This window comes from Thunnus thynnus, chromosome 12, assembly GCF_963924715.1.
Source record: "Thunnus thynnus chromosome 12, fThuThy2.1, whole genome shotgun sequence".
NCBI lineage: Eukaryota > Metazoa > Chordata > Actinopteri > Scombriformes > Scombridae > Thunnus > Thunnus thynnus.
The window spans coordinates 17936125-17947489 of NC_089528.1; the positions used below are offsets into that span (position 1 = coordinate 17936125).

Below are 11365 nucleotides of genomic sequence, written 5' to 3' on the forward strand. Positions count from 1 at the left end.
CGCATGGTTTTCACCTTCTCTAAGTAGGGGAATAAGGTCAGCTTGGTCATGTTTCGGCTGTTGGCACACTGATGAACTGACTTCAGCTTGGCCATTTTCCCTGAGGGAGACACTTGGCTGCCAGCCCTTTCCTTATGAGCACTCCCTCCGTCTTCTCACCCTGGTTGACCCGTATGGTGGGTATCACTTGGCTCGGTCTTTTATCTGAGCAGAAGGAGAAAAAAAAACTGCAGTAAAGGAAAATAACAGGATACAATCAGTTCAGATATTAGCTTTTCAATTATAATGTATCTATTGTTTTCTTTCCTTTAAATGATAAAAAATGTAATACCATGATATTGTACAATTGTGGCCTTTGTGGGACATGAAAGTCTTGCATTGTTTATGAAGTGTTATGTAGTCTGCCTAATGGATATTGAGCCATAGCCACATTTTCTACATTTATTTTTGAATTTTTGAAAATGAATTGTCATTTCATGATGTATAGTAAGTCTATGTATTGATCATTGAATGTCTTTGGTTATACATCCCTTTTTAATGTGACATTTTTCACTGAATTAATGTATATTAATGTGTAAGTACGTATCTGAATCCTTTATTTTGTTGTTCAATTAGACATCACTTGATAAATTGTTAAAATGCTTTGATCTATTTATTGTTTGGTTAATTTGTCCAGAGGTTTTCCTCTTGGTTTTTATTTATTAATAATTAACTTCTATATAATGATTTCCATCAACACTGTTGGTTTAGTGTCTTGATAGTGTTTACGTTCATGCTGCGTTCACGTGCCATAGCCTGTACAGGCTGTACAAGCTATTTTCCGTAGACACCCATTGAAGTTTTGAAAAAACGGTTTCAGTCAAATTTGATTTCCATAATATAATCCAGATTTACCAATCTAGCATTGTTCCAAGAAGAACCAAAATCCAGGTTTGAACGTCTTCATTTTTATGTAAAGATAACGTTTGTTGTATGTAAAATATACAAAAATCCTGAGTGTCGGACCGTCCCATCAGCACTTGAACGCACACTGACGAGGAAGAACTCAAAGTAACTTCACTAACTCTAAAACCTAATATAATCGTCGTATAAACGTTATATTAAACTAGTAAAAACTGAGCATAACGTTTAAGTAAAAACAATTTACCAACGGTTAACCTCAAAACCTCACATGTGTTTGGTCATGTGAATAAAGGTCAAATGTTTCGCGGGAAGCAACATGGCGAACGAGATGACAGCTACACCACCGGACTCGGTGCAATGCCCAGTTTGTTTTAAAGACTTTACGTCTTCCACAATTAACGGACACCTCGACGTATGTCTGCTGAACAGCGCTACGGATAGTTGCTCGTCTACAGCAACGGAGGAGAGCGGACCTCCCGTGAAGAAATCCCGCATCTGTGCGGAAGCTGAACCGCGCAGCCCCGGTGTCAACAAACCCGCAGCCAGCTCCTCTTCTACGGGAAGTTCGCCGTCAACTGCGGTATTCTCCATGTTTCAGGGCAACAAGAGTAAAGTGTCACTTCAAAGTGAACGAAATGTCTTGTTTTCCGGTAAACAAACAGCTGTCAACAAGGGGATTAAACGCAGTTTGCTGAACGAGACGGAAGCAGCAGTCACAGAGCCTGTGAAGAACCAGCCGACTGTAAAAGCAACACATGATTTATCCCCCCGGACGCTGCTGTCCATAGACAAGCCCCTTGCAGAGATGCTGAGACCAAACACACTGGAAGAATACTTTGGTCAAAGCAAAGTTGTAGGCCAGCAAACACTCCTGCGGTCACTTCTGGACTCCCAGGAAATACCCTCCCTCATCCTCTGGGGACCACCGGGATGCGGAAAGGTGTTGTAGTGACGTCATCACCACACCCCTACCATTCATAATTCATTTTCCTACATTATCCTTTCATTATCTAATACATGTATTCAGCAATAGCACATTGCTAGCACTGAGCTTGAAGGTATTATTGTTTTCATGCTTCTTTATTGTTATTTTTGGTCGATTACGACTTGTTTGGTCTATTAAACGCCAGAAAATAATGAAAAATGCCCTTTTTTAAATTGCAACATAGGAATAGAACAGCTGTAGAAATATACACATTTAGCATTGCAAGAATTGCAGGTGCACAATTATACATGGTAGGTTACAAACAAATTTCAAGATAAACATACAAACGAACAAAGCTCAACACTATTTCTCAGAGCCCAGGGGGACATCTTCAGATGGTTTATTTGGTCCTACCAACAGTCAAAACCCCCAAAATATTCAATTTACTGTGATATAAAATCCTCACATTTGAAAAGTCAGAACCAGCAAGACAAATTACTCACTAGTTTTCTGAATCAAAGCTAATGATTCAACTCTAATGCTTTGCTTTTCTTTCGCAATGACCTCCTGGTAGCACATCACTGATATTATTCTTATCCAAAGTAGCCGTTGCTGAAGCTTGAATATATGAATTCGGGCTACCGTCAGCCATCACAATTTACCACAGCCAAGGTGACATCAACACCAAAACAGAGGCAACTTAGATTTGAGAAGCTTTAAGTAGTGCATGATTGGCATTAATTGCTTGATGAAAAACTTTTTAATTAACAATTAATCAAAGAGATATTGTTGATCCATTTTCTTTCATTCAACCAATAAACTAATAATTTCAGCTCTAACTAGCTATTGTCATAAGCAGTACACAGTCTACAGTTTGTGCCAGTAGAAGTAGTGACTAATGTCATGTAGACAGGAGGACTGGTTTGTTGATGAATATAATGTTAATTAATTGACCGGTTGATAGCACAACTTTGTTCAGCTTTGTTAAAAGGGTTAATTCACCCATTACAAAGAAAACACCCACCTGCCCTAGTGGTTTCTGACCACACAGATTATTTTGTTTCCTGTGAGATTTTTACTATATTCCCAATACAATGGAGGTGAATAGATTTGTACTTGTGTTGCTCAAAGTGCCAAAAAAACTACTTTTCCATAATCAGTCAATCAGTTGAACTTGACAGAGAGAGATGAGAAAGGTGAAACTTAGACAGCATGTTGAAAGAATGAGTTATTAATCAAATAGCTGCCCAGTGTCTGCAGCTGCTCTGTTTGTCAGACCTTAATGCTCCATGTTAATGACTTCTTAGGTATGCCAAGCTACTAGCCTGGATGGTTGTTCAGCAGCTCATCATACTTAGACTTTGTCAACATGCTTTGCTAACACTTCACCTCTTTAACTCCCTCTGTCTTCAGGTTTCACAATTGAGTGGTTATTTTTGGAGCTGGTTATAAGGATTTACAGTGAAGACATGGTTTATGGGGCGTTCTCATCTAAAGTGTAAGGTGCATTGTAAGACCTGGAACCTGGACACCTTGCATTAAGTAGAAGGTGTTATCACAGTTATTTTCGTGGGTGTATCTTACATGAGTGGGATAAATTAGTTTTTTTTCTAGGCCCATTTAGATTCCAGTAAGAACTGCAATTTATGAATGATGTATTTGTTTTAATCATGTGTTTTACGTTGTGTTTTGCTGTCTTTCAGACCACTCTCGCACACATAATCGCTAGTACCAGTAAAAAGAAGGGCACGGCTCGTTTTGTGACCCTGTCTGCCACCAGCACATCCACCAATGAAGTCCGAGAGGTGATCAAGCAGGCACAGAATGAGCTCCGGCTTTGCAAGAGGAAGACCATCCTGTTCATTGATGAAATTCACCGCTTCAACAAATCCCAACAGGTGGAGCATTGAACCAGAAAGATCTAATCAGAGTTTGTAATGTGAGCCGCAGCAGTTTAGACAATGTTTAAAATACCTGTTTGGGCTTAATGACAAAATTAGTGTTTAATAATACAGTTTGCAAAGCTAATGATTGTATTTATCTTCAATTTCTGTATCAAATAGGTTCAGTAAAACCACTGAAGATTACACAACTTCCATTTACTCTGATCATGTTTTAGGGTGTCCATTTGTTTGCCAAACCACAGATAAAGTTCTAATATTTTCTGCAGGAATAAATGTACAGTTATGAATAATATCTTACAACCTAACCTGTCTATAACGTGTCTTATAAGACCTATATTATGTGAGTCAGTAAAAGAAGAAATATTTCGCCTGTAAAAACAACGTGTGTACAGGTAATTAATTGCTTTAAATTTTAGCTCTTAAATCATCAGCAACTCTAACTGTCTCTCTTTTGTAACGTTGCTATTCACAAACCTTTAAACTGATCTTTGATGTGTTTGAATAGTTCTGCTAAACAATATAATGTATCAGTACTTTGTGTAGTCATTTGCTATGTGACAGCATATCCCTACATCATCTAGCAAGGAGGTTCACTCAGGATCCCTGTTTAACGAGCTGATAAGCATGAAAGGACACGGCAACGTAATACAAGCAAATTTAGCAAATCCACAAGCAGATCAAGTTGTACACTAACAGTCAAACAAATACTTACCCTTGATATCTTGTCACCTCAGAGATGGTCATTGATTTCACATCTCTCTCCTTTTCTCTCTCTCTCTCTCAATGTGTGTGTTTCTGTAGGACACTTTCCTTCCACACGTGGAGTGCGGGACAGTTACTCTGATTGGGGCGACCACAGAGAATCCTTCGTTCCAGGTGAACGCCGCACTGCTGAGCAGGTGCAGGGTGCTGGTTCTGGAGAAGCTGTCCGTGGAGGCAATGGGCTCGATCCTGGACAGGGCCGTGGCTGCGCTGGGGATCAGAGTACTGGAACAAGATCAAGCAAATCCCAAACATCAAGACCAAACAGATGGACACCAGTAAGTGCTCATCCAGGGACCCTGCTCTGCTCTTGACTGGGTGTCACCCTATAAATCAAAATCCTTTGGCTGAGTAGAAGGCCTGCTCTCTTCTTCTGTTCCTGGCTTAGTGGGTTTAGTTAGATAATATATGGGAGGAGTGTACTAGTAGTTGGAGCCACAGCAATCCCCCTCAGCTCTGGTCGGGTCTGACATGTTGACAGAAAAGAATTTGCATGTAATGGAATGTGATGATGAGCTTCAGGGAGATATTATGATATTTGTGTTAAGTGTAGTGTTTTGGATGCTCTGAAATCTACGGACTGTAACACACAGTGAGATTAAAGGGTTGGAGCTTAAAACCACAGTGAAGATGGCTCACTTTTAACCAAAAAAATCACCATGGTAACCTACAGTGCGTAGCCAACCTGCTCCAGAGCAGGTTCAGTTCAGGGGATCGGATCAAAACCAGACTCGAACAATAAAGTTATGAGTAATAAGTAGAATCCCTTTGCTTTCCATCATTATTAATGACGTAAGAAACTTGTGTAGAAATATATATTTTTAGAGAGGAAATATGTTCTGCATATACAGATTTCCTTAAAGTATGGAACAATGTTGCTGCATCATTATGGCCCACTGGTGCATTATCATGCCATTTCCTAAATAAATGCAATAAATGTTAAGTGCAAATGCAAAAGTTCAAATACACATTTAGTTGTAGAGTACAATAACAATATGTTATCATATTAATAATAACAATATGTTATATTTCTGAAATTGATCATTATTCCCTGGAGTTCTGATGAGATGCCTGATTTGTCTCAGGTCTAATGTACCTTTTCTACACTGATAGTGATCTTTACTTTTCAGCCATGCTAGTACTGAGGTTCCTGGGCTGACCATGGGCCATGTCAGTTGCTCGGTTGGTCCACGACTTTAGTCCAGACTGAAATATCTGAAGTATTTGATGGATGGCCATGAAATTTTGTGCAAACATTCATTATATCCTTATTACTTCAGTGATCCCTTGACTTTTCCTTTAGAGCCATTCTTGAGATTGACATTTGTGGTTTTTGCGTGAAATGTCTCTACTACTATTTGATGGATTAGAATTAAATTTGGTACGGACATCCATGTTCCCCACAGGATGAACTGTTATCACTTTGGTAACCCCAGGTCATCAAGTCATCAGGTCAAAATCCTATTTGTCCAACATTTGGGTTTATAACCAAATACCTGCAATGCAGTCCCAACAACTGCACTTTGCATTTAATGCAAATTTTAGCAAATATTAGCATGATAACACTGACTCTAAACAAAGATAGTGAAAATAGTAAACTTTGTACTTATTAAACATCATCATGTTAGAATGCTGCGGGGGTTAGTATTCAGACTCACAGAGATGCCATTATGGCTGTAGACTCTTAGTCTTGTTTCTTTACTTAAAAAAATGATTGCTGGGCATTTATTAGAGCAGATGGAAGAAGTGTTGACATTAAGCATTAAAGCAGGCAGCATGGGCACAGATGATGATTCCTGTTAACACTTGTAGAAAATCTTCCATGGGTCAAATTTAGGTCACCATCTGAGGTGCTTGGACTTTTGAGAGGCTATAAACAGCACTCATAAGGGGGGTTGTCAGTAAGGACAGTTTGAGATTAGAATGATGAGAAGTCTTTGGAAAGAACATCTGATGTCCGATTTCCTCGGTTTATTTTTGTAATGAGCGGTCATTTGAGTTGGCATCCTTTGCATTCTTTCTCAGGTGTAGTATGGTAATGCTGCAGATGTATCAAATGAAGAAACATAGCTAACTTTCACATTTATAATGAAATAAATGTCATAATTATTTTTTATTCCTTATGTAAAAAGCACTTAAATAAAAAGTATTGACAAACGATATATTTTGTTCTTTTCCCAGGCCAAAGATTTACATTGAACAAAAAGCTCTGGACACTATAGCACACCTTTGTGACGGTGATGCAAGAGCAGGACTCAATGGTCTGCAGCTGGCTGTTCAGGCTCAGGTGAGCTTTGCCCGCCCATTAGGACAAGATGGTTCTTCTCAGGAAATACTGGTGAAGGAGGAGCACATTAAGGAGGGTCTTCAGAGGTCCCATATCCTCTATGATAGAGCTGGTAAGCCCTTTGTCAATGTTACTGTAGTTACTTACCAAAGTAAGCCATGTGAATCCCAATGTGAATGTATACTAATGCTATTAAATTGCTGCTAATGATGACTAAAACCGTGAGACATCAGAGGAGAAAAAGTTTAAATATTCTTTCATCAAAATTTGGGTTCTTATTAGCTTGCTCTTATTTATTTCTTTAAACTATCAAAGCTCTATAGAAGTTACCTCCTGGAAACTTCAGCGACTACCTCATTGTTTACCAGCAAACACACATAAAAATTCCTGCTAAAAATACGTGATATGTTTTTTAATAGTCTTGGCCTTCTGCTCTTGCCATCAGCTAAGACTGCCTTTCAGTCAATAAAGGATCTTACATCAGATTAACAGACATCTGTCTCATTTTGGAAAACTGACACAGCCTGTTTAAAAGGGATCCATGTAATAGTGGGCCTGAGCCAAAGGTGGTTTCAACAGAATCAAGAGGCTTGTTTAAGGATTATTTGTGGGGTGTGTGTGGGTGCGTCAGGCACTACACCAACATTTACACATTGGGACTTATTTCACAACTACACATGTTTAGAAATCCTCTCAACAGCTTCAACATAACACCTGCCATCAAAATCTTCACTTGAAATAACTTCTAAATAACGTGGCGTAACAGCTTTATCATATTACTCCCCAGGAAGTACAGTAAGAGTGATCGCTAGCCTTTCAAGTGGCTTTCGTATGAAATGAATTACATAATATATGAAAACACTAAACAATGCATATAGAGATGTTCATATGTGAGCTTACATGTGCTTAAGAGTGTCACGCATTTGTGTTTTTTTGTGTATTACATTTTTTGCAGTGTGTGGGGAAATTACGCCACACATGTTTTAGAGGTGTGTTTAAAAGAAAGCCCCAGAGCCCTTCATAAAACAAAAACTTGATCCTGCTCAAGATTGGTGTGCTGTACATTGACAAATAAGGAAGTACTGTAACTTGTTATACTATAACGTTACAACAACACCTCCCTTCCCTGCCCCTCTCCCCTGACCATCCATGGATAACTCCCACTCACTCGTTCATCCTATGTAAGACTTGGACAGTCCTCCACACTGTCCTGTTACATAACATTCAGCTGTCCCAAAAGATTGAGATTTACTGTTCCCTGCTTCACATGCTGATGAAACTTACCCTCAGCTTGACTAATGTACTTGATGGAGACGGTATTCTTCCATTCATTACGGCTTTATATAATCAGTATTAATGTATGTTTTGTTCCTTTTGTGTTTTGACAACATAATAATAATTTGTATGTAATGTTCTCAAGATCATAGCGAAGGATCAGAAGTATGGAAATACTATATATACTGTATACTATAAAATGCTCAATATGTTGAACAGTATACTTGTGTGTGTGTGTGTGTGTTACTTAAAGGTGAAGAGCATTACAACTGTATCTCAGCGTTGCATAAGTCTATGAGAGGCTCCCATGAGAATGCCTCTCTGTACTGGCTGGGCCGCATGCTGGAGGGCGGTGAGGACCCCCTCTATGTGGCTCGCAGACTGGTCCGCTTTGCCAGCGAGGATGTGGGTATGTGAGATACAAATGCCTACAGAGAAATGAGAGAGAGAAGATTTTGAGCACAAATAAATGTGTTTCTTTTTTTCCAGTCTGACTGGATGCCTTGTGTCTCTTGTCCCTCTCAGGTATGGCAGATCCCTCTGCTCTTCCTCAGGCTGTGTCTGCCTTCCAGGCCTGTCACTTCATTGGGATGCCAGAATGTGAGGTAGGCTCACTTTAGCAATCAGTCTTGATCAATACATATCATACCTAATTGTCAGTCAGTCATACAGTCATCTTATCTTGCTGTCTTGTTTTTGTTATTCTTCTGCCGTTCATCCCCCGTTCAACAGGTGATCCTGGCTCAGTGTGTGGTGTATCTGGCACGAGCACCCAAGTCTGTGGATATTTACAAGGCCTACAATAATGTGAAGGCCTGTTTAAGGAACCACAAAGGGCCCCTGCCTCCTGTCCCTCTTCACCTTCGCAACGCTCCCACCAAGCTGATGAAGCAACTGGGCTACTCTAAAGGCTATAAATACAATCCAGCCTTCAGTGGCCCTGTAGAGCAGGATTACTTACCCGAGGAGCTGCAGGAAATCAACTTCTTCACCTGGACGCCCTCAGACCCATGAGGGTCTGTTGTAATGACTTACACAACATGATGTAATAGAGTAAAACCAAAGCTGCTGATCCAAATTCAAACTAATTTTACACTTTTGACGTGTTTTCATTCATCGTTAATTTTCAAAAGTAAAAGAAGAACTAACATCACATCCATTTACATTCAGTCCGTCACAGAACCTCCAAGTTATGTTCAAATTAATCAACTATTTCAGTTTAGTCCATTGCTTTTGATTATGTTATAAAGGTTATCAGTCTAAGGATAAGTCTTTAATCCATTCAAATAAATATGCACCTCTTCCATTGCACTTGCATACTAGATATTTAAATGCAACATGCATGTTGGTTCATCTTTGTCTTGTCTTTGTAAAAAAAAAAGTTTCAAGCTGAGTTTAAACTGATTAAAATGTTTGTTTCTTTGTTATGAATACTGATTATTTTTTATAATATTTTGATTAAATATACAAGACAAAAAGTTATGTTGTCATTTTATTGAATAGTTACATCAAACTGGAAACATCTTCAGTTTTGGGCCATTGTCTGCAAAGAAATAAAACAACATTTAATTTATTAATTTTTACATTTAATTAAAAAAGAACATGGCTTTATATAAAGTGATATATTTTAAGTGCTGCTTGCTCACTGGCCTCACCTCACTAATCCAGGGGATGAAAGAGGCCACACGGGTAAAGACTGTGGGTTTCCGAGGGGTATTACACCCACGTCCATCCACAAAACTGGTCACTCCCTGGACGTACCATCTGCAGTCTCTGCCCTTACAGTTCAGAGGACCTCTAGAGTCACCCTGGAAGATTACAGCAGATATTAAGGCATTGGATTACATTATCTCTTTCCCTCACAAATATAATATAAAGTTAGGTGTTTTTTTCTCACATGGCACGCTGACTTGCTCTCTCCTCCTGCACAGATCATGGTTGTCTTTGCTGAACTGCCCCACCAGTCACTTTGACTACAGATACTGTGATCCACCACTGGAAGTAGAGCCTGCTGTAGTGTAGCTGCCTTGGGCCCACCAGCTAAAGACATGACATATATTAATAGCAGTAATAAAGAGGTATTCAGATCCTAGTAACTAAAGCTGTCAAATAAATGCAGTGCAGTAAAAAGTACAATATTACCCTCTAAAATGTAGTGGACTAGAAGTATAAAGTTGCAGAAAATGGAAATACATAAGTAAAGTACAAGTACCTCAAAATTGTACTTAAGTACAGTACTTGAGTAAATGTACTTAGTTACTGTCCACCTGATTATTAGTGAGTACAGCTGGAAATTTGTATAATATTTGATGTATCTTTAAAGGTTATGATTTATACAAGGGTGCACTACACCCCATGTGAGCTGGGTTCTTGGCAGCAGGTCTTACAGTAGAGACGAACCCAGCCTGTCACATAGCAGGGCTGGTTGTGGCCAGAGTGTCACCGTGCTGTGGCAGGCAAACCAGCTGAACCTTTTCACTGATAACAGCACTCTTCTCCAGCTTCAGCAGGGCAATGTCATTCCTACAGACTGCATTATAAAACACAAAAAAATTAAACATTTCAATAATTACATTTTTTAAACTACTCTGAGCATTTAACTGTAGATTAACTTAAAATGTATTAATTTCAGCTGCTGTTCTATCACAGCTGCATTTTCAGAGGACATATTTTCTTAATAATCCACCCCAGGTCTAGAGCATTTTGGGGGGTTATGTTGAGACAGGGTGACAACCTACCCACATGACACACAGTTGTTATTCCACTTGGGATGGAGGAACATTTTTTCCACCATAATAGACTGTTCAGGACCCTCTTCCTTGCTCATGTCATGCTCAGCAAGAACCACCCTGTATGTGTGGAATCTGGATAGAAAAACAAAAATTTGTTTTAAAAATATCAGGAACCCCATATCATCTTATTTCAAGCTTTTTTGTTTATTAAAGAGAAACTATGTCACAAATACACTTTTCCTCACGTGTTGCAGTGTGCAGCAGTCAAGATCCAATTTGAAGCAATAAGTGTTCATCCACAAGTGGGGAAGACAGACTCCAGAGAAACCTGCCATGGCCAGCTGTATGGACGGGCGTCTTTCCCGTTCACCACACGGCTGGTGTCAGGCTGGTAGCTCGGTACACCGCACCCAGACGCTAAAACATTATAAGGAACAGAATCAAGATACCAGTCAAATGTGAGATTGTTTCATATTTCAAGTGGTAACCACAGAGTATAATGTGTTTAAGGTAAACTCACCAGTTGTGACAAGCAGGAGACAGATGAGTGCCAGTTCCATCTTTTATTTGTCTTAAG

The 11365-nt window shown here is 39.3% G+C and overlaps 1 protein-coding gene and 1 pseudogene across 1 annotated transcript; one reads left to right on the plus strand and one right to left on the minus strand.

Moving 5' to 3' along the window:
* The first annotated feature begins 1046 nt into the window (after positions 1–1046).
* Positions 1047–9532, plus strand: wrnip1 (WRN helicase interacting protein 1). Its single transcript, XM_067606014.1, has 7 exons — positions 1047–1843; positions 3532–3726; positions 4534–4772; positions 6676–6893; positions 8310–8465; positions 8582–8661; positions 8789–9532. Exons 1-7 carry the CDS (start codon positions 1220–1222, stop codon positions 9068–9070), a joined length of 1794 nt encoding a protein of 597 aa, XP_067462115.1. The 5' UTR covers positions 1047–1219; the 3' UTR covers positions 9071–9532.
* Positions 9533–9537: 5 nt separating this feature from the next.
* LOC137193507 (proproteinase E-like) lies at positions 9538–10617 on the minus strand (annotated as a pseudogene).
* Between the last annotated feature and the right edge of the window lie 748 nt (positions 10618–11365).

What these genes read in the sequence shown, in the direction of transcription:
- wrnip1 (XM_067606014.1), top strand. Translation starts at nt 1,220, where the DNA reads ATGGCGAACGAGATGACAGCTACACCACCGGACTCGGTGCAATGCCCA. An exon ending in TATCCTCTATGATAGAGCTG is followed by an intron (nt 6,894 to 8,309) that starts GTAAGCCCTTTG and finishes TGTTACTTAAAG; the next exon opens with GTGAAGAGCATTACAACTGT. An exon ending in CTTTGCCAGCGAGGATGTGG is followed by an intron (nt 8,466 to 8,581) that starts GTATGTGAGATA and finishes TGTCCCTCTCAG; the next exon opens with GTATGGCAGATCCCTCTGCT.